The 24,468-nt window shown below is 43.3% G+C and overlaps 1 protein-coding gene across 1 annotated transcript in view; it reads left to right on the forward strand.

The window, feature by feature from the left end:
* The window catches only part of CLCN1 (chloride voltage-gated channel 1), a 162,519-nt gene that overhangs the window by 87,438 nt on the left and 50,613 nt on the right, over positions 1 to 24,468 (forward strand). Inside the window, exons 11-14 of the mRNA XM_073595939.1 lie at positions 6,561 to 6,645; positions 8,896 to 9,045; positions 11,285 to 11,354; positions 12,529 to 12,639. Coding sequence (XP_073452040.1) covers positions 6,561 to 6,645; positions 8,896 to 9,045; positions 11,285 to 11,354; positions 12,529 to 12,639 — 416 coding nt within the window. The remainder of the gene's footprint in view (positions 1 to 6,560; positions 6,646 to 8,895; positions 9,046 to 11,284; positions 11,355 to 12,528; positions 12,640 to 24,468) is intronic.

Here is a 24,468-nt window from a genome sequence, read left to right on the forward strand (position 1 = left end):
TGGTTGACGAAAAACGAACTGAAAAGTGCGAAATGAAAAGCGCGAATCAACACTCAAACTTCTACTAACACGAAATTAGCAGAAGGAACCCAAAGGGTGGCGCCTGACAATTGAGCTTCTTCTTTATTGGCTCGTAGTATGTCTAGTACGTCACTACGTTCGTGTTTGTTAGCCGACAATTGTGTACCGTTTGTATGCAAGACAAAATCCAGGCACACAACCTTCGGACAAAAGTCTGAGGCTTTGTCTGCGGAAAATTCGATCGTGTGTGCGAGGCTTTAACCACTTGACAACTGGGCACTTAAACCCCCTTCCTAACCAGACCAATTTTCAGCTTTTGGTGCTCTCACATTTTGAATGACAATTACTCAGTCATGCAACACTGTATCTTTATGAAATTTTTGTCCTTTTTTTCACACAAATAGAGCTTTCTTTTGGTGGTATTTAATCACTGCTGGGTTCTTTATTTTTTGCGCCGTAAAAGAAAAAAGACCGAAAAATCTGTAAAAAAATACATTTTTCTTCATTTCTGTTATAATATTTTGCAAATTAGTAATTTTTCTTCATATATTTTGGCCAAAATTTATACCGCTACATATCTTTGGTAAAAATAACCCAAATCGGTGGATATTATTTGGTCTTTTTGAAAGTTATAGAGTCCAAAAGCTATGGTGCGAATATCTGAAAATTGATCACACCTGAAGTACTGACGGCCTATCTAATTTCTTGAGACCCTAACATGCCAGAAAAGTACAAATACCCCCAAATGACCCCTTTTTGGAAAGAAGACATTCCAAGGTATTTAGAAAGATGCATGGTGAGTTTTTTGAAGTTGTCATTTTTTCCCACAATTCTTTGCAAAATCAAGGTTTTTTTTTTACTTTTTTTTTTTCCACAAAATTGTCATATTAGCAGGGTATTTCTCACAGACCGCATATGCATACCACAAATTACACCCCAAAACACATTCTGCTATTACTCCCGAGTACAGTGATACCACATGTGTGAGACTTTTACACAGCGTGGCCACATACAGAGGCCCAACATGCAGGGGAGCACCTTCAGGCGTTCTGGAGCACCCAGGCCAATTCTGACATTTCTCTCCTACATGTAAAAATCATCATTTATTAGCTAGAAAATTACTTAGAACCCCAAAACATTATATATGTTTTTTTAGCAAAGACCCTAGAGAATACAATGGCGGTCGTTGCAACTTTTTATCTCGCACGGTATTTGCGCAGCAATTTTTTTAACGCGTTTTTTTTGGAAAAAAAACTGTTTTGTGCTTTACAAAAACCAAAACAGTAAAGTTAGCCCAATGTTTTTGCATAATGTGAAAGATGAAGTTACGCCGAGTAAATAGATACCCAACATGTCACCCTTCAAAATTGCACGCGCTTGTGGAATGGCGCCAAACTTTGCTACTCAAAAATCCCCATAGGCGACGCTTTAAAATTTTTTACTGGTTACATGTTTTGAGTTACAGAGGAGGTCTAGGGCCAAAATTATTGCTCTCGCTCTACCGATCGCAGCGATACCTCACACGTGTGGTTTGAACACCGTTTTCATATGTGGGCGGGACTTACGTATGCGTTCGCTTCTGTATGCGAGCACACAGGGACAGGGGCGCTTTAAAAAATTTTTTTTTTTTTTTTATTGTTCATTTTACTTTATTTATTTTAGTTTGATGCTTTTTTCCCAAAAAAAAAAATTTTTGACCACTTTTATTCCTATTACAAGGAATATAAACATCCTTGTAATAGGAATATGGCATGACAGGTCCTCTTTACAGTGAGATATGGGGTCAATAAGACCCCACATCTCACCTCTAGGCTGGGAAGCCTGAAATTAAAAAAAAAAAAAAAAAAAAAAGATCCTGGCTTCGATCGTAGCGGTGAGTCGGTAGAAGCACCGCAAGGCGGCGGGAAGGGGGACATCCCCTCTCGCCTCCCATAAGAACGATCAAGCAGTGGAACAGCTGCTATGATCGTTCTCATGGTGTAGGGAATCGCCGGCTGAAAAAGCTGATATCTGAATGATGCCTGTAGCTGCAACCATCATTCAGATATCTCCGCACAAAGTCAAGGACGTTGTATGACAGTCGGCGGGCGGGAAGTGGTTAAAACGCTTTTTTTTTTTTAAACACAAAGTTGTCCATTTATACAATATTTCTACCACATAACATGTACATGCCAAAAATGACACCCCGAAATAGATTCTCCTACTCCTCCTGAGTACGGCGATACCCCATGTGTGAGACTTCCACAGCCTGGCCACATACAGAGGGCGAGTACAGCTGAGCATGGCTCAGCATGGCGGGGTATTGCGGAGTATGGCGGGGTATGGCGGGGTATGGCGGGGTATGGCGGAGTATGGCGGGGTATTGCGGTGTATGGCGGGGGCATGGCAGAGTATGGCGGGGGCATTGCAGAGTATTGTGGGGGCATTGCAGAGTATTGCACAGCATTGCAGAGTATTGTGGGGGCATTGCAGAGTATTGCACAGCATTGCAGAGTATTGTGGGGGCATTGCAGAGTATTGTGGGGGCATTGCAGAGTATTGCACAGCATTGCAGAGTATTGTGGGGGCATTGCAGAGTATTGTGGGGGCATTGCAGAGTATTGTGGGGGCATTGCAGAGTATTGCACAGCATTGCAGAGTATTGTGGGGGTATTGCAGAGTATTGTGGGGGCATTGCAGAGTATTGCACAGCATTGCAGAGTATTGTGGGGGTATTGCAGAGTATTGTGGGGGTATTGCAGAGTATTGTGGGGGTATTGCAGAGTATTGCACAGCATTGCAGAGTATTGTGGGGGCATTGCAGAGTATTGTGGGGGCATTGCAGAGTATTGCACAGCATTGCAGAGTATTGTGGGGGCATAGCAGAGTATTGCACAGCATTGCAGAGTATTGTGGGGGCATTGCAGAGTATTGCACAGCATTGCAGAGTATTGTGGGGGTATTGCAGAGTATTGTGGGGGCATTGCAGAGTATTGTGGGGGCATTGCAGAGTATTGCACAGCATTGCAGAGTATTGTGGGGGCATAGCAGAGTATTGCACAGCATTGCAGAGTATTGTGGGGGCATTGCAGAGTATTGCACAGCATTGCAGAGTATTGTGGGGGTATTGCAGAGTATTGTGGGGGCATTGCAGAGTATTGTGGGGGCATTGCAGAGTATTGCACAGCATTGCAGAGTATTGTGGGGGTATTGCAGAGTATTGTGGGGGCATTGCAGAGTATTGTGGGGGCATTGCAGAGTATTGCACAGCATTGCAGAGTATTGTGGGGGTATTGCAGAGTATTGTGGGGGTATTGCAGAGTATTGCACAGCATTAGTAGTGAGGGATGGCTGAGCATGGATGGATGGATGTCTCTGTGCAGCGCTGTGGGCACTACACATCCAGCCCACAGCGCTGCAGACATCCATTCATCCCCCTCCCCGCTCACAGTGTACCGATCGGTACACAGGAGGGGAGGAGAGGAACCGGCGTCATCAGATGACGCCGGTCTGTTTACATGTGATCGCGCCGTCATTTGACGGCGCGATCACATGGTAAACGGCCGCGATCAGCGGCCATTTACCGGGATCCGTGATGCACCGGGTCCCCTGGACCCGGCGGTCACGGATGTGTTCGGGTGCGCGCCCCAGGGGGCGCGCGAGAGGGGAATTCTGGGAGGACGTCATAGTACGTCCTCCCAGAGTTATCCAACCGCCCTGCAGCCGTCATTCGGCTATGGGCCGGTTGGTAACTGGTTAAAGATTGCTTTTCACAAGCGCAAACCATCCAACTTGAAGGAGCTGGAGCAGTTTTGCAAGGAATGGGCAAAAATCCCAGTGGTAAGATGTGGCAAGCTCATAGAAACTTATCCAAAGCGACTTGGAGCTGTGATAGCCGCAAAAGGTGGCTCTACAAAGTATTGACTTTAGGGGGGTGAATATTTATGCACATTGACTTTTTCTGTTATTTTGTCCTATTTGTTGTTTGCTTCACAATAAAATAATTAAAAAAAAAACATCTTCAAAGTTGTGGGCATGTTCTGTAAATTAAATGATGCAAATCCTCAAATAATCCATGTTAATTCCAGGTTGTGAGGCAACAAAACATGAAAAGTGCCAAGGGGGTGAATACTTTTGCAAGGCACTGTATGTGTTTGAGCTTTGAGGTGCACACGCTAATGCAATAGGCTGTGAACCCCTTTGGTCATATGACTTTGCCTGCGACTTCCTTCCAACTTGGATATGATCTAGGAACCTGTACAAGGGCTGAAAACGCAGCCAAGCCAGACCAAAGTACTGCAGGAACCTTTTCTAAAGTCGGAACAACTTGTGTAGTATCAGTTAAGACGGCACCAGGGCTGCCTACCTGACAGAGCCCCCAACCCCCCCGCCCCCTCCCCCCCGGCCAAAAAGTGCACAGATTCAGCTGCACAGATGAATGAATAGGAAATGTTCTGAGACTTCCTGTTCATTCACAAACTTAAGCATAACGAACACAGTTTACTATGCTTCAGTGATGAATGGACACAGTAGTGATTGGTACCAATCGCTGACTGTGTTCATTCAGAAAAGGAAGGGGCCAGTAAATTACATATTTACTCGGCACTTCCCCTGTTCTCCATCCTAAAACATCCTGCAGAAGCTGTCGGCAAAAGAGGAGGGAAGCCGGCAGCACTGCAGGGGAACAGGGCACACAGGGGGCAGATGGAAGGGGCGCAAGGGCTAGAACCAATCCACCTGCAGTGCAGCCAGAGGGAAGGAGAGGAGGAGAAGCTGAAAACGCTGTAGGGGAAGGCAGAAGAGGATCATTGTCTGTAATAAGACAATACAGCCAGCCCTCCTGCTCAGTAGGTGCCTGGGCCCATTATTGAACTGATGGCCCAGTACAGGAGGGACGGCTGTACTGCTTTATCAGCAGCCCTGGAAGGCACTCATAGGGAAACATTGAATTTAATGTGTCATATGACTCAGGGTCTCACAAGTCGGACCCCATGTCGCAGCAGTGTGAACCGAGCCTTAATGAAAAACATTTAATCTGTAGAGGAAATAGTCTAATAACATTCATTTTTGTCCCTATTCGCACAGTACAAATGTACATGCAGTTTCACAGAAAGATTCACTCTGCAAATTTCTTTACAAAGGAAAGAAAATCCAAAATGTTGAGTTGTCACTAGAAGAGGAACAGAGAAGGAATCTTCCAATGGGGACACTTCTGGTGACAATAGCCTAAATGGAAAATTCCCTCTCTTTGGAGAGATTTCTTATTACTTTCTGTTGTGTGTGTTCAAGACATGTAGTGAAGTGAAGGGAAATCTTTCAAATGGGACACAGGTAGCAAAAAAATATCCTGACGAGGTAAATTAACTACTTGTCTGCTGGGCAATTTTACCCCCTTCCTGCCCAGGCCAATTTTCAGCTTTCAGCACTGTCGCACTTTGAATGCCAGTTACGCGGTCATGCAACGCTGTACCCGAATTACATTTTTATCAACTTGTGGGGACAAATGGAGCTCTACTTTGGTGGTGCTTAATCATCGCTGGGTTTTTTATTTTTTGCTAAAAAAAAGAAAAAACCCAAACGTTTTGAAATAAAAACTCTTCTTAGTTTCTGTTATAAAATTTTGTAAATAAGTAATTTTTCTGCTTCACTTATGTGCACTGATGGGACGGCACTGATGAGGAGGCACTAATATGCAGCACTGATAAACTCTGATAGGGCAAAACTGATGGGCACTAATTGGTGCCACTGATGGGCACTGATTGGCGGCACTGATGGGCACTGAAAGGCATCACTGATTGGCACTGTTGGGCCTGATGATCAGGGCACTGATTATCTGTGCAGATCTCCCCTGTGTGGAATTGTCACTGATCAGGAAAGGAATGTCGAGAACCGACATTTCCTTGTTTACATGTGATCAGCTGTGATTGGACATAGCTGATCACAGGGATAAAGAGCCACATCATCAGCCTGAAATTCAGTGCGGAAAAAAACATATGATTTTAGATTTTGGCCATGGATACACTCTGATTGGACTTTCTGAAAACAACTGTACTATGGGGTGTCTTTATGAAAAAAAAAAATTGCATGGCTGTTTGTCCATGGAAGCTATGTACAGTATATGTAAATTCATTATGTGCAAACAAGACAGATTGAAAGCCATTGAAAAAAACAGTGTAATGGTAAATATACAGCGTTATGGCTATCAGATGGAGCTGAGAAATATACCCATTATATTGTGATATATTGTGCCCATGATATCCAGCATCATCCAGTCACCATAATGTGGTGTTTTCCCCATTCTCAACATTTTTTTTTTTTTTTTTTTATGAATACCATTCGATCTGCAGAGAAGGTAGCCTGAGAACATTCGACTTGCAGTTTCAATTGATAAACCGCTATGCAATTTTTTTTATAAATACACCCTATGTTTTCTGAATAGTTTTAACAGTTCACAGACCGATTTTACATGTTGCTTTTACAGCGTTCTAGACTGGAAGTAATATTGTCCAGTATTTTATAAATTCACACAGTTTATTATTTCCTATTTTTTTGTTCCCTAGTCGATTCATTTATCCGGCAGTGGTTACGTTCTGCATAGCAACCCTCACCTTCCCTCCGGGATTTGGGCAGTTCATGGCGGGTGAGGTAAGATTTTTGATTGTGAAAAGCAAAGCGCTACACTGTTGCTACACCAACCATGACAATACCAGATCTTATGCCCCGTGTGATCGGGGAGGGGGATATGTGCAGGGGTGGGGAACTATTGCTATTATCTATGACTTTAAAGTGGAAGAGTCATGTACGGGTATTTGTAGTAATCTTTGGGATTATTGTGTGTGGTGTTATTTACTTGTATTCTCTCCCTGTCAGAGCAGACATGTCAGTATTAGCCTGTGAGGGCCATAGAGAGATAATCCCTTATAATTCAAGAATGAGGACTCAGATTATTATCAGATTATTGGTTGGTATTGACCTCCTTTAAGGACGGGTAGTGGGGGTCTTATTTTTGCCCTAGGTTCACCTTGAAATACACTATATTACCAAAAGAATTGGGACGCCTGCCTTTACACGCATATGAACTATAATGGCATCCCAGTCTTAGTCTGTAGTGTTCAATATTGAGTTGGCCGACCCTTTGTAGCTTTAACAGCTTCAACTCTTCTGGGAAGGTTATCTACAAGGTTTAGGAGTGTGTCTATGGGAATGTTTGACCGTTCATCCAGAAACGCATTTGTGAGGCCAGGCATTGATGTTGGACAAAAAGGCCTGGCTCAAAGTCTCCATTCTAATTCATCCCAAAGGTGTTCTATTGGGTTGAGGTCAGGACTGTGTGCAGGCCAGTCAAGTTCCTCCACTCCAAACGCCCTCATCTATGTCTTTATGGACCTTGCTTTGTGCGCTGGTCCAAATCATTTGGTAGAGGGGGGACTATTATGTGGGGTTATTTTCAAGGGTTGGGTTTGGCCCCTTAGTTCCAATGAAGGGAACTTCTAAGGCATCAGCATACCAAGACATTTCAGACTGTTCAATGCTCCCAACTTTGTGGGAACAGTTTGGGAATGGCCCCTTCCTGTTCCAACATGACTGCGCACCAGTGCACAAAGCAAGGTCCATAAAGACATGGATGAGTGAGTTTGGAGTGAAGAAACTTGACTGGCCTGCACAGAGTCCTGACCTCAACCCGATAGAACACCTTTGGGATGAATTAGAGCAGAGACTGTGAGCCAGGCCTTCTCACTCAACATTAGTGCTTAACCTCACAAATGCGCTTCTGGAAGATTGGTCAAACATTACCATAGACACACTTCAAAACCTTGTGAAGAGCCTTCAGAGAAGAGTTGAAGTTGTTATAGCTGCAAAGGGTGGGCCAACTCAATATTGAATCCTACGGACTAAGACTGGAATGTCATTAAAGTTTATGTGCATGTAAAGGCAGGTGTCCCAATACTTTTGACAATTTGGTGTATGTAAAGCCAATCATTAAATTGTGTAAGCAATGTCATTCCAAAAGTAATTTTTAATGTTTTGAAACTGGCAGCTTTCATAAAAGAACACCTGGTGATCCTGCCATGAAGGTCTATGTTCAGGCACTTCCTGTTACAGGATGGCAACCTTTTGTCCCATGTCTCCCAGATGTGTTCCTACGTTGTCACCCTGTCACAGAGGCTTCTTTTGGGGACTACAATTGGCTGTTACAACATTACACAGGCATAGTCCACTGTTGGAAACCCACCCTGGTAAATGCCATGCGGCCATTGCTGGAAAAGAAGTGGCTATAAAGGTGCTGCAGGAGATTGGCAGCATTGAGATGCAACAGAGGATGACATTTAAAAAAAAAATGTTTATTACAAAAAATGTTTGTAATGCAGAGTGCACAAAGCAAAGTAAATATTATTCAACAAGCTGAAAACGAAAAGAAAACACCGCTCCAGATGAGATAATATGCGGAATAAAGGTGCCAATAACTCCAGAGCATGCCACAAGGTGCTGGTCCAGTTTGTGGCCTGGAAACACAGGATAGAAGGAAAGTGGATGACCGCACTCAAATCAAGGGTTGAAGCACTCAAGAAAACTTTATTATAGTTTCATAAAAGCACACCATATCACAGTTCAATGAGTAGAGAAGCAGTTAACGCGTTTCACACTACAAGCCTTTACTCATACCATTATGAGCGAGTGCTTGTAGCGTAAAACACGTTTACTGCTTTTCTACTTGCTGAACTGTGATATTGTGTGCTTTTATGGAACTACAATAAAGTTTTCTGGATTACTTCAAATCTTGAGTGTGGTTGTCCGCTTTCCTTCTATCCTAAATATCATTCAGTTAGGCTTTTACTCTTGTTGTCTGGTTGTCTTGCTCTCACTGTGACTCTGTTTGCTTGGACTATCTCACAGCTCATGCCCCGGGAGAGTATCACTGTTCTTTTTGATAATCACACGTGGACAAAGCATGTTGGGAACACCTCCATATTAGGACGCTCTGCTGCCTTCATCCACCCGACTGTCAGTGTCTTTGTCACACTACCCCTCTTCTTCATCATGAAGGTACTGACCAATTATCCTTTTGCCTGTTTATTAAAACTTAAAACAGTTAACTTATTTTGCTTCCCTAGAAACCACATCACATGGTATAGTAGTCACATTCAACTGGACTTGTGTCTACTCAAGCCACTTTTTTAGTTCTAATGAGCCTTGGGAGTATATTCCAATATTTATATCCATGTCAAGGCAAATGTTGGTTGAACAGGATGGAAGGTGTGAAAGTTGTGGAACCTCACTGATCTAGTTATATAACCACAACCATGGTGTCAGAAAGTCTCTGGATGTGCTTATTCCTCAATTGACATGGCTGAAGGTATAAATCATCCATTCTCAACAAGGGATTTGTGGAACACTAGGGTTCCCCCAGAGGTTGAAAATACAAAAGAGGTTAGTGATAGGTACCAATATCATGACAAATTAAGTACCATCATAAATACATATAATGCTAAAAAAAGCAAACAAAGATCTAAATATCAAAAGTGTGTATAAAAAACAAGTGACCATAAAAATCCTCAATCAGTGACTCCTCAAGGAAGTGCTAACAAAAGTGATCAATAATAATAATAATCCTTCTACAGTGAATCACTGTGATCCACACACTCCATACAATATAATGCCACTCAACGTGCTCTTCAGTGGTCCCATTGTCTCCCCCCTACACACTGAGACTCACCAGACATTTTAACCAGGTCCATCTGATCCACCTGTCACTGCTCCCAGATGTACAAAGTAGTCAGCCCATACAAGAACCACAGGGCAGCATCATTTTGCAACCAGTTTATTCAAATTACTAATTTCACATCCGCAAAGAAGGTAAAATAACACTCACATGTTCCAGTGCCTAGATCGGCACCCAGAGAATTCCAGCAATGTCTCAAATATTAGTAAGCCAACCGCCACTTCTCTGACATCCAGAAACGTTGTATGGTTCCCTGTCCAGAAATGACGTCACCGGAAGTGCCGAAGGTGGCTACGTAACACCGCCTCAAGGTGTTTCACCGTCATCGTCTTCAGGAAGCTATGTATTTTTGATGGTACTTAATTTGTCACGATATTGACACCTAGCGCTAACTTCTTTTGTATTTTCATTATGATAACTGTTTTATACACAGATATTTGGATTAGCAGCAGGCATATCATACACCTATAAATGGATGGTTCCTTATAGTTTATTCCTTCAGGGGTTGCTAGGGGTTTCCTTGAGCTGTGGTTGATTGTCCTCCCATTTTACGATGCCTGCAAAACTCCAGGTCTAATGCCACTTAAATTAAAGCTAGCAGTTTGACATCAGTGATCCCTTTAGGCAGGGGCGGACTGACAACTCATGGGGCCTCCGGGCAATAGGAGATTATGGGGCCCCCGGGCAATAGGAGAAGATTATGGGGCCCCCAGGCAATAGGAGATTATGGGGCCCCCTGGCAATAGATTATGGGGCCACACAGTATACACACACACATACAGTATACACACACAGACACACAATATACACACACAGAATGCACATACAAACACTGAAAAGGTACTGGAGAGGTGGGGTAGCTATAATCTTGGGATTTTTAAAAAAACACAGATTTTTACATACTGTCCTTGGTTTTATTGAGGCTGGCAACCCTGATGGGGCCCCTTAGTGGCATGGGGCCCTCGGGCAGTGCCCGAGAGCCCGAATGGTCAGTCCGCCCCTGCCTTTTAGGTGTTCTAAGGGTGGCATTCTGAACAACAATGTAAGAGGCATTCTTCTCACTGACCAACCCATGAATTGGTTTTAGCATGGCTTCCCATAGACCTGAATATTATTTCAAGGGTTCTTTGGGGGTGAAATACATGTGAAGGAATGGTGTAAATTGTTGCCAACTCACTGAGGTAGAGGTGTTCCATGGCGATTGGATTAAGGTATTGATGTTACCAGTATAGATGTAAAAGTCGGGATTTGTTCATGACACTCAGAACTGAAAAAGTGACTTGAACAAGTCAGGTTCAATATGATCAACTAGAACTAGATATACCATGACCTGGGTAAATGAGATCCTTCACAGACGGATCACATGGTCAACTCACATGATTTGGGATTATGGCATGGCTTGAGTATCTCTTATAGATTTACCAACAACAATGTAGAGCGCATGCTGGCCTTTTTAGACAGAAAACTTTGAACACCTTTTGTTTTTGATCCATCTGACATATGTTTAGATGATTTCAACTGAAGGGCTTTACCAACAGTAATCCAATGGTGTTTTGTTTTCAGTTTCTGATGTCTGTCATTGCGACTACGATGCCCATACCCTGCGGGGCCTTTATGCCAGTGTTTGTCCTGGGTAAGCAGAAGACACAAGGAATAGAACATACCTCTCCAGTGTTTTGTGGTTTTTATGGCTTTGCATTATGAAACAGTAAATATATAGTGCAGAGAAAAAGTCATGTTGTACATCTTACCTGTTCTACTGTCTGACTTCTAAGTCACAGTGAGACTAATTTATTAACAAAGTGTAAAAAATAAAGTGCTAAGATCTAGTTTACACTTGCGGCTGGGGGCGCAGAAAAATAATCAAGGGTATCTGCCGAAACGTGTTAGCTGTTTGTATCTCACTATCATGTATCAATAAAGGTTTGCATATGGATTTTGGAGTTGCTGGCTCTACCTTTTGCGGATTGTTACATTTAATGGACAGGGGACTTTTGAGCCAGACAACTCGATTTTGGATTCCATCTCTGATTTGCAAATAGTTTCCCTGTTGTGAGCACTGCACTTGCACCCAATTTTACCACCCCCTAAGCTGTAATGGCTTAGGGGTATCCACAGGGCAGAAATTATCCCCCCTGTTGCGTTTGGTGGACAGTACCACCTGCCAAACGCAACCCATTCAAGTGAATAGGGCTGTGATGCAACTGTGTGCAATGCATGTGATTGCAGTAAAGTGGTACAAGCTGTTAGGGGTTAAAAAAGGCAGCGAGGAGGCAACACCTCCTCATCGTCTGTCAAACGCTCTCTGAAAAGCAACCCACTGCAGACCGCTCTTCAGAGGGCTACCACTAGTGTAAACTAGTGCAAAAAGCAATAACTGTACCAGCCAATCAGAATCCATCTTGTACCAGTCACACACTTCAGAAAAATTGAGTTTTCAGTTTTGATACTTTACCTGCTGTAGTCCCATATATCTGTTCTTAGCCGATAGTAGAGGAACCTGGAGTGGTTGTCTGCTGCTGTAGCCCATTTTCATCAATATTCCATATGTGAACAGTTTCTATCGCACTCACAAACTTGGAGACAACTATGTCTGAGGTCAAAGCTGCTTACCTCATGTAAATATTTGGGGGAGGGACGCTCCACTTGACCATGTCCGCATGCTTTATGTGATTAGTTGCAGCTAGATGATTGGTTAATGCTCATTTTTGTGAAAGCGACATCCTATAAAGGGACCACTAGGCTCTTGTAGCTAACAACATTCTGATAAATTGGACATCCGTTGACTTTATCTTACTCCCAACCAGGTGCCGCTTTTGGAAGAATTGTCGGGGAGTTGATGGCTTTCCTCTTTCCGAATGGAATCTTGTTTGATGGAATTGTGTATAAGATTTTACCCGGGGGATACGCTGTGATTGGTAACTATCCACAGACTGAAATGTTGTGTCGATATCTACAGTATATACATGTACAGTATATATTAGCACTCCATCCAAGATAAATACCTTGGTGCTCTATATGAGAAGAATACTGCAACAAAATATATTGTAGGGGCTACCCAAAGGCCTTCCATGGATCAACAATGAGCACAATCTATAGAAGGCCTTTGAGTAGTGCTTACAATATCTTATGCTATATACAGTATTTTTATACAAACACACACAGGGCTTTGTTTCTAAGAAAACAGGTGCTGGTACTCCTCTTATCTGAGTCACCCCTTATCTCTGAGCCCTACTCACCCCCAAGCACCATCCCTTGGTTCCACCCCCTACCACCTCCAGTACCACTCCTTTTAGAGAATACAGAACTATGTATCATTTTGTATTGCTAATGTAGCAAAGTGCTGGGGCCCCTGAAGCCCAATGGTGACCTCCAGAGTTAAGGACAGCTGACATCCTTCAATGTAGCCTGGGTTACAAGGCATGGTGGGTGTAATGAAAGATGAAGAGGTGGGCACAGACACTTTTTGAATGCAAAGAGATTTATTGTCTCCTAAACAGAACTGTGGGAGAGAGGATTAGGGCCAGGACACCCTTAGGTAGATGCAATGTTAATTGGGAGACTCCGAGACTTCTATAGGTAGATAGCTATACAGGTGAAGGCCTCAAGCCGGACACCACTTCTGTATAGGTAGGACCGCTGTCTCCTATGGCAACAATCTTGTAGCTGTTACTAACGGTAAAGTATTCAACTATCTGCAACATGAACAGTTCTCTTTACCCCACACACACTGAATGTGGGTCTTCACTCAACAAGCTCCCAGTCTCTCTAACTAGACTTCAGATCCACTAGCCACTGGATCCCCTGAGCTCTTTCACTGTAGTACTCAGTATCTTCCTCAAGCATCACCCCGCCTTAGGTTTCTGGCCTAGCAGCCCGGGGCAATACGACACACATCCACCCAGGCAGCCGTCCAGGTGGCACAGAACCCCGATCACCTGACTCCACCCAAATAAATAGGCGCTCCCAGCAGGCCAAGGGACCCAAGAAAATCCCTGCCCATTGGCCGAGACACCCCATTCATTCCTAATCTGTCCTTTCGGTGCCCTTGTCTTATCTAATGTCACCAGATACCCGGTCATCTAGTGACAGAAGAGAGAAGTGCAGCAATTCCAGAATTAGGGTAAAATCACTTGACCTCCTAACAACTGGTCAAGGCAACTATCACTTGGCAAATAAATTTAATAGCAACCATGCCTAAACATCAGGGTTCTACACTAAGTAACTTGCATTGAATGTGTTATTAGTAATAAGAAAAGCAGTAAAATAGATCCCCTACAGCCAGCAACAGTAGACCCCTGAAGCAAAATACTCCTTCCACCACAAATAGATACTGCCCTGCAGCAAAACACCTCCATCAGCAGAAATAGATCTCCCAGCAGCCAGCATGAATAGACCCCTCCCTCAACAGTAGACCTTCTAGCAACAATGGACCCCCCAGCAACATAAGAACCCCCCCCCCCCAGCAGCAATAGACCTCCCCAGCAACAATAGACACCTCGGCACCCCTTGCCTTTACATACAGTGCATTGAAAAAGTATTCACACCCTTTGAAATTTTCCACATTTTGTCATGTTACAACCAAAAAAGCAAATGTATTTTATTGGGATTTTATGTGATAGACCAACACAAAGTGGTACATAATTGTGAAGTGGAAGGAAAATGATAAATGGTTTTCCAATTGTTTTACAAATAAATATGTGAAAAGTGTGGTGTGTATTTGTATTCAGCCCCCCTGAATCAATACTTTGTAGAACCACCTTTCCCTGTGATTACAGCTGCAAGTCTTTTTGGGGATGTCTCTACCAGCTTTGCACATCTAGAGAGTGACATTATTGCCCATTCTTCCTTGCAAAATAGCTCAAGCTCTGTCAGACTGGATGGAGAGCGTCTGTGAACAGCAATTTTCAAGTCTTGCCACAGATTCTCAATTGGATTTAGGTCTGGACTTTGACTGGCCATTCTAACACATGAATATGCTTTGATCTAAACCATTCCATTGTAGCTCTGGCTGTATGTTTAGGGTTGTTGTCCTGCTGGAAGATGAACCTCTGCCCCAGTCTCAAGTCTTTTGCAGACTCTAGCAGGTTTTCTTCTAAGATCGCCCTGTATTTGGCTCCATCCATCTTCCCATCAACTCTGACCAGCTTCCCTGTCCCTGTTGAAGAAAAGCATCCACACAACATGATGCTGCCACCACTATGTTTCACGGTGGGGATGGTGTGTTCAGGGTGGTGTCCAGTGTTAGTTTTCCACCACACATAGCGTTTTGCTTTTAGGTCAAAAAGTTCGATTTTGGTCTCATCTGACCAGAGCACCTTCTTCCACATGTTTGCTGTGTCCCCCACATGGCTTCTCGCAACCTGCAAACAGGACTTCTTATGACTTTCTTTCAACAATGTCTTTCTTCTTGCCACTCTTCCATAAAGGCCAGTTTTGCACGACTAATAGTTGTCCTGTGGACAGATTCTCCCACCTGAGCTGTGGATCTCTGCAGCTCCTCCAGAGTTACCATGGACCTCTTGGCTGCTTCTCTGATTAATGCTCTCCTTGCCCGGCCTGTCAGTTTAGGTGGACGGCCATGTCTTGGTAGGTTTGCAGTTGTGCCATACTCTTTCCATTTTCAGATGATGGTTTGAACAGTGAACTGTGAGATGTTAAAAGCTTGGGATATTTTTTTATAACCTAATCCTGCTTTAAACTTCTCCAGAACTTTATCCCTGACCTGACTGGTGTTTTAGTTGGATTTCATGATGCTGTTTGTTCACTAAAGGTATCTAACAAACCTCTCTGAGGGCTTCACAGAACAGCTGTATTTATCCTGAGAATAAATTACACACAGGTGGACTCTGTTTACTAATTAGGTAACTTCTGAAGGCAATTGGTTCCACTAGATTTTAGTTAGGGGTATCAGAGTAAAGGGGGCTGAATACAAATGCACCCCACACTTTTCACATATGTATTTGTAAAAAAATTTGAAAAACATTTATCATTTTCCTTCCACTTCAAACTTATGTGCCACTTTGTGTTGGTCTATCACAATCCCAATAAAATACATTTACGTCTTTGGTTGTAAAATGACAAGATATGGAAAATTTCAAGGGGTATGAATACTTTTTCAAGGCACTGTATATTCAGTGCTGGAGTGCTGGAGGTGCATATGAGTAAGCATCAGTAGATGTGAAACGCGTTAGCTGCTGTCCTGTTACATCCACTTTTTATGTGACCTGTTCTGGTCATTTTTGTCACAATAAAGGTGCCTCTTTTTCACTGTGTGCGGCCGTCCAGGATTTTTCTTCCTTTCTCTAGGCTAGTGATGTAGTTGGGCGCAGAGCTCTGGATGGCTTTGTAAATTATTGTTAGTATTTTGAATTTAATTTGTTGGGTGAGTGGAAGCCAATGAAGGGATTGACAGAGTGAGGAAGCAGACGCTGAGCGGCTGGAAAGGTGGAGGAGCCTGGCGGCAGCATTCATGATGGACTGAAGGGGGGATAGCCTATTTAAAGGTAAGCCCATGAGTTGCAGTAGTCGAGGCGAGAGACAACCATGGAGTGGATTAGAAGCTTTGTAGTGTCATTGGTTAGGAAGGGGAGTATTTTTGAAATGTTGCGAAGGTTGAGGCGGCAAACTTTGGAAAGTGATTGGATGTGGGGCCAAAAGGAGAGTTCAGAGTCCAGGATAACACCTAGCACCCTGGCATGTGGGGGTGGGTGGATGGTTGTGCCATTGCTCTTAAGAGAAAAGTCAGGGGAAGAGGCACGTGGGGGAGGAAATATTATGAGCTTGGTTTTGGTTAGTTAAGTTTGAGGAAGTGGTGAGACATCCAGACAGATATGTCTGTTGGTGATGTGTGAAGGAACTGATGGAGTGAACTGAGGGGTGGAGAGATAGATTTGGGTGTCGTCAACGTAGAAATTATATTGAAAGCCATGGGAGGCTATCAGGTGACCCAGGGAGGAGGTGTAGATCGAAAATCGGAGAGGTACAAGAACAAAACCTTGAGGGACCCCAATGGAGAAAGGAAGAGAAGAGGAGGAAGTAGAATTGCAATTGATACTGAAGGTGCGGTTGGATAGGTAGGATGAGAACCAACAAAGAGCACAGTTTAAATCGAGGGTCAGCCTTTCAATATGGTTGCCATATGTATAGTCAGCATTGAACTAAAGATCAGGATCATGCACAGTAAGCTTCCACAGGAATTATTGAGGAAATAACCTCAAGAGAAATATATTTCAGCTCATCAGTCCTTAGATGTGGTGACTCCATTAGTTTTCCTTTTTCAGACTTTTTATTCCTTTTATTTTCACCCGGTGATCCTCCCAGTAACACACATTCTGTCTTAGGCTGCCCACACATTACATCATTTTCTTTCCTTCAACCCATGGTTGAAGGAAAGAAAAATGCTCAATCTATCTGTAGGCAGGCTGTTTTGATAGGGGAATCCCTCCCACTGCGCTATTGTATTCTGACAGCAGGAGGTTTCCCCACTGTCAGAATACAATAGCGCACTGGGAGGGATTCCCCTATCAAAACAACCTGCTAATAGCTGGATAGATCTGCCTATTGTCAGCTGTAAGGCTCGGTTCACACCTATGCATTTTTTAATGCTTTTTGCAGAAATGCACTACAGTCCATTTAACATGGTTTCCTATGGGACACATTCACATCCATGCTTTTTTCAGCGTTGTGTTTTTGGAAAGGGTTAGGGACTTTTTTAAAGCAAAACGGTGCGTTTTTGGTTCAATAGACTTCAATGGAGAAGCTGCAGGTAAATACATAGTGCGTTTTTGCCGCAATTTGCTTTTCGTGTTTTTTAATCCAACAAATTAGGCAAAGAAAAAAAAGCACAAAGAATGCAAAACGCATCATAAAATGTGCAAAAAATGCAAAATGCACCACAAAAAGCACTGCAGAAACGGATCAAAAGCAAACTGCATAGGTGTGAACCGGAGCCTAAGGTGACAATGTCGATTCACTGTACTGTATCTATGCAATGTCACCCTAGGACAGGAAGTGTGCTAGAACTACAGAACACATCCCCTTCTCATATTAACTATAACATAGAAGTGAGGTGTTTTAGAGTCCACAGAGAAAGCTGGAAACAATGTAACTGATAAAAGTGCAGCGCGGGCAGTTATCAGCTCAAGTCACTTCTGACAGGATCAACCATTTTTTTTTATTGCACTTATTGAACGGATATAAAAATATTTTTAATGGTACATTTAAAAGACTAAAAGGTAGCAAATAAGAAAGATTCATTGTTGTTTTCCATGTGCTTATATCAGTGATTTGATATTCTCCAGAAGACTTACCCCCCTCCAGGCCACTTTTTGTGATATGGCACTACATTACTTTAACTGACAATTGCGTGGTCTTGTGACGTTGTATCCAAATAATATTTATGTCCTTTTTTTCCCACAAATAGGGAAAATCTTTTGGTAGGATTTGATCACAGACAATTTAGAAAAATTAAAAAAATGTAAAAAATCTAATGTCTTCATAAATTTAGGCCAATATGTATTCTGCTACATATTTTTGGTAAAAAAAAAAAAAGTACCAATAAGCACATATAGATTGGTTTATGCGAACATTATAGTGTCTAAAAACTATGGGATATATTTATGGAATTTTTATTTCTTTTTTTTACTAGTAATGGCGGTGATCAGCGACTCATAACGGGACTGCGACATTGCAGTGGACAATCGGACACTTTTTGGGGACCAGTGACACCAATACAGTGATCAGTGCTAAAAAATATGCACTGTCACTGTACTAATGACACTGGCCGGGAAGGGGTTAACATCAGGGGCAATCAAAAGGTTAAATGTGTGCCTAGCCAGTGTGTGTGTGTTACCTGTGTGGTGTTTTTACTAGGGAAAGTAATGGATTCTAATCCCTGCATATCAGGAACACAGAATCCATTCCTCCCCCCCCCCAGGCATAATCTCAGTTCTCTGTGTATGGCAGATGATCGGCGGGTGCCGGAGGAAATCGAGTGCCTAGAACTCACAGATCAGCTTCTGCTGCGAATTATCACAGCAGAAGCGGCCCAGGGGCAGTGCACGCGCATGCCCCCTGTGGGCGATAGTCCGGAATGACATATATATACGTAAGGCGACGCACAGCTGCCGCCTTGTATGTGGCGGACAGCAAGCAGTTAAAAGCGATCAAGGTCAGCAAGTGTTTTGATTAGTCGTACTAGAAATGCGGTGAATCTTACTGCTCCCTGACTTTCTCATTGGATTCAGCTAAGACTTGTTCATGCAAAACAAGAGTTTGTGTTCATAAAAATCTGCAAATTGCTTTAAATGGCAAATGACTAGCACATTGTTTATTTTCCACTTTGTTAATATCCCCCGTGTGGTTTTGATTGATGAAGGCATCCCACACAAACTGGGTGGGGGGGGACATAGAAACTTTATACAGAATGTATCACTAGTAGGAACTGAAACCAGGACCCCAGCGCTGCAAGTCCACAGTACTAATCACTGTGCTACTGTGTTGCCCACGCTTTATATCTAGATCATAATAAGTGTTGCTGAGAAAGGTTGAACTTGCTCGCCTAATTAGCTAATCATCACTATTCAGGAACAGTGTGAGTTTTATGGAGGCTACAAGTAATTAGTGAAAAAGAATGAGTTATTAACATCTGATGGGACTAATTATTATGCAACGCAGTGAAAGGTTATTAAATCTCTACGATTAAATAAAAGAATGCCGCTAGGGTTTTTTTTTTCATCTGAACCAGTTCCATACTATAACCCTAGATTCTTGGGCCTAGAGGAACAAACGTTTCTGGGGAAAAAAAATGCTGTTTACGAGGTTCCCCTGATTCTAAAGCCTTGTACACACGATCGGATTTTCCACAGACAAAACCTCAGACTTTTGTCCAAAGGCGTGTCCCTGGATTTTGTTTTGCATACAAATGGCAAGGAATTGTCGGCCAACACACACGTTAGTGACATACTACGTAGTTTTTCAGCTCTTTAGCGCCACCCTTTGGGCTCCTTCTGCTAAATTCCTGTTAGTAGAAGTTTGGTGAGTGTCGATTCACGCTTTTCATTTAGCGCTTTTCATTTCGCGCTTTTCAGTTTGTTTCTGAATGGCCGTTCGTCAACCAGACATGTTGCGGAATCGGAGGAGATAACGTGTTATTTATTATTGGCCTTGGAGTTATTGCTTTGACCCAAGTCCAGTCCAGGAACAGGAGGAGGAGAATTTCTTTGACCAAAAATTGGTTGCTTTATTAATCGTGACCAATTATGTCATATGCCTTTGCTGTGGGAGCTCCAGGAGAATAATCCAGATGATTTTCGGAATTATCTCCGGATGAAGGACCCCTGCTTTCACCAACTTTTGGCATTGCTGACCCCCTATATTAAGAAGCAGGACACATGCATGAGGCTTTTATTTTATTTTTTGGTTGAATAATGATTTGATTTGGTATATTTTCTATATTTTTGGATGCATGGAATGCACTTTTTGGTTAAGTTCTATTGGCAGATAGCATGTCTAATTTTATTTGTTTTCTTTTTTTAATGCACAATAAAAAATCATGTAGAATAATACTTGGCTCTGTGTTTTACTTCAAATGACAGTTTGGGAGTAGGCAGTTACATTTTTAAAAAATACAATGTAAAATTAACAAGGGACACCAACATAGTTGTATCTTTGATCTTAAAAACTGCGGGATAATGGTGTTGTGGTAACTTGCCCAAAAAAAAAAAAAAAAAAAAAAAAAAAGCATAATAATATTATTCTTGAAATCACTAGAAAAAAAAATCCTTTGAAAATTTGTTTGCAATAACTCCATCAGTATCACCAGCAAAGCAGCTTCATTATTATCCCAATAAAGAAGAAGAGAATTGTGCGCTGCATTTCGAGATTTCATAATTTGCCACGTCACGAATGTTAATTCTCCATTACAAACGCTAGTTTACAAGACCGATCGCTTCTGGCTAGTCCTTGCTTCCGAGCATGCGTGTACTTTGGACTTTTGTCTGACAGACTTGTGTACACACGCTCAGAAAATCCGACAACAGAAAATTTTAAAACCTGTTATCTAACATTTGTCCGTGGAAAATCCGACGTCCAATGGAGCGTACAAACGGTCGGATTTTCCGCCAACAGCCTGTCATCACACAATTCCCGTCGGAAAATACGATCATGTGTACGAGGCTTTAGGGGTGTATTTATAAAGGAAATCTGCATAGCAATTTGTCCGTTGAATGTTCTCAGGCTATATTCTCTGCAATTCGAATGTGTGAATGCGGAAAATACTGCATTAGAACCATTAGATAGCGCTGAAGAGCACGCTTATTTCCAATGATAGTCTGCGCCATCTAGTGGCCCTAACATGGTATTTTCTGCAGTCACACATTAGATCTGCAGAGAGTATTGCCTGAGAACATTTCATTATGACCCATTTGCACAGGGAAATCTTTTCGAGGCAGGGACTGCTATGCATTTTTTTTTTTAAATATGCCTCTATCTGTCTTAGATGCTTGGAAGAACAACAACTACACATAGCTTGTTTGTACTCCTATTCAGCATGGCATAGCTGACAGCGAAGGGTCGGACACAAACACAGCACACCTCCCACCTTTTCGCTGCCAGAGCCGTTTTTGCTTTTTTTGTTCACATGTTTAAAAAATTATTTTAGGCCTGAAGATTACACAAAACCCCCAAACATTATATATTTTCTGAAAGCAGACACCCTATAAAATAAAAATAGTGGTAGTTCCAATTTTTGTATGTATGATATTACCACAAAGGTCTAGGAAATTAAAAATGTAAGTAAAAAACACACTAAAAGTGAACTTTAGGGTAAGGCTACTTTCACACTGAGGCGCTTTACAGGCGCTACATCGCTTAAAATAGCGACTGTAAAGAGCCTCTCCCGTCTCTCCAGTGTGAAAGCCCAAGTGCTTTCATACTGGAGCGATGCGCTTGCAGGACGGTAAAAAAAAGGCGCAGTGCTATGCGGCTGCTAGCGGGGGTTAAAACCTCCCCACTAGCGGCCGCATAGCACAGATATAACGGCGGTAAAGTGGCGCTAAAAATATCGCCATTTAACCACTTAAGGACCGCCTCACGCCGATGTACGTCGACAAGGCGGCACGGGCAGGCAGAATCATGTACATATACGTGATCTGCCTCCCGCGGGTGGGGGGTCCGATCGGAGCCCGAGGTGGTCCTCTTTTGTCCCCCGGTGATCGGAGGTGAGGGGGAGGCCATCCATTCGTGGCCCCCCCCTCGCGATCGCCGCCGGCCAATCAGAACATTCCTTTGCTGCTGTATGCTAAACAGCAGCAAAAGAAATAATGTCATCTCTCCTCGGCTCGGTATTTTCCGTTCCGGCGCCGAGAAGAGAAGACATCAATGTGAGTGCACCAACACACACACATACAGTAGAACATGCCAGGCACACAAAACACCCCCAATCACCCCCCCCCCCCCCTCCCTGTCACACTGACACCAAGCAGGTTTTTTTTTTTCTGATTACTGCATGGTGTCAGTTTGTGACAGTTACTGTGTTAGGGCAGTTAGTATTAGCCCCCTTTAGGTCTAGGGTACCCCCCTAACCCCCCCTAATAAAGTTTTAACCCCTTGATCACCCCCTGTCGCCAGTGTCGCTAAGCGATCATTTTTCTGATCGCTGTATTAGTGTCGCTGGTGACGCTAGTTAGGGAGGTAAATATTTAGGTTCGCCGTCAGCGACAGGGACCCCCATATACTACCCAATAAATGTTTTAACCCCTTGATTGCCCCCTAGTTAACCCTTTCACCACTGATCACCGTATAAGTGTTACGGGTGACGCTGGTTAGTTCGTTCATTTTTTATAGTGTCAGGACACCCGCCGTTTATTACCGAATAAAGGTTTAGCCCCCTGATCACCCGGCGGTGATATGCGCCGCCCCAGGTCAGTGTCAGATTAGCGCCAGTACCGCTAATACCCACACACGCAGCATACGCCTCCCTTAGTGGTATAGTATCTGAACGGATCAATATCTGATCCGATCAGATCTATACTAGCGTCCCCAGCAGTTTAGGGTTCCCAAAAATGCAGTGTTAGCGGGATCAGCCCAGATACCTGCTAGCACCTGCGTTTTGCCCCTCCGCCCAGCCCAGCCCAGCCCACCCAAGTGCAGTATCGATCGATCACTGTCACTTACAAAACACTAAACGTATAACTGCAGCGTTCGCAGAGTCAGGCCTGATCCCTGCGATCGCTAACAGTTTTTTTGGTAGCGTTTTGGTGAACTGGCAAGCACCAGCCCCAGGCGTCAGGTTAGCGCCAGTACCGCTAACACCCACGCACGCAGCATACGCCTCCCTTAGTGGTATAGTATCTGAACGGATCAATATCTGATCCGATTAGATCTATACTAGCGTCCCCAGCAGTTTAGGGTTCCCAAAAACGCAGTGTTAGTGGGATCAGCCCAGATACCTGCTAGCACCTGCTTTTTGCCCCTCCGCCCGGCCCACCCAAGTGCAGTATCGATCGATCACTGTCACTTACAAAACACTAAACGCATAACTGCAGCGTTCGCAGAGTCAGGCCTGATCCCTGCGATCGCTAACAGTTTTTTTGGTAGCGTTTTGGTGAACTGGCAAGCACCAGCGGCCTAGTACACCCCGGTCATAGTCAAACCAGCACTGCAGTAACACTTGGTGACGTGGCGAGTCCCATAAGTGCAGTTCAAGCTGGTGAGGTGGCAAGCACAAGTAGTGTCCCGCTGCCACCAAGAAGAAGACAAACACAGGCCCGTCGTGCCCATAGTGCCCTTCCTGCTGCATTCGCCAGTCCTAATTGGGAAACCACCACCACTTCTGCAGGGACCGTACTTCCCCCATTCACATCCCCAACCAAATGCAGTCGGCTGCATGAGAGGCATTTTCTTTATGTCCTCCCGAGTACCCCTACCCAACGCCCCCCAAAAAAGATGTCGTGTCTGCAGCAAGCGCGGATATAGGCGTGACACCCACTATTATTGTCCCTCCTGTCCTGACAATCCTGGTCTTTGCATTGGTGAATGTTTTGAACGCTACCATTCACTAGTTGAGTATTAGCGTAGAGTACAGCATTCCACAGACTAGGCACACTTTCACAGGGTCTCCCAAGATGCTATCGCATTTTGAGAGACCCGAACCTGGAACTGGTTACAGTTATAAAAGTTAGTTACAAAAAAAGTGTAAAAATATATATATATATATATATATATATATATATATATATATATATATATATATATATATATAAAATTTTAAAAAATTGTTGTCGTTTTATTGTTCTCTCTCTCTCTCTATTCTCTCTCTATTGTTCTGCTCTTTTTTATTGTATTCTATTTTGCAATGTTTTATTGTTATTATGTTTTACCATGTTTGCTTTTCAGGTATGCAATTTTTTATACCTTACCGTTTACTGTGTTTTATTGTTAACCATTTTTTTGTCTTCAGGTACGCCATTCACGACTTTGAGTGGTTATACCTGAATGATGCCTGCAGGTTTAGGTATCATCTTGGTATCATTCTTTTCAGCCAGCGGTCGGCTTTCATGTAAAATCAATCCTAGTGGCTAATTAGCCTCTAGACTGCTTTTACAAGCAGTGGGAGGGAATGCCCCCCCACCACCACCGTCTTCCGTGTTTTTCTCTGGCTCTCCTGTCTCAACAGGGAACCTGAGAATGCAGCTGGTGATTCGGCCAGCTTACCATAGAGCTGATCAGAGACCAGAGTGGCTCCA

Source organism: Aquarana catesbeiana, linkage group LG08, assembly GCF_042186555.1.
Source record: "Aquarana catesbeiana isolate 2022-GZ linkage group LG08, ASM4218655v1, whole genome shotgun sequence".
Taxonomy (NCBI): Eukaryota; Metazoa; Chordata; class Amphibia; order Anura; family Ranidae; genus Aquarana; species Aquarana catesbeiana.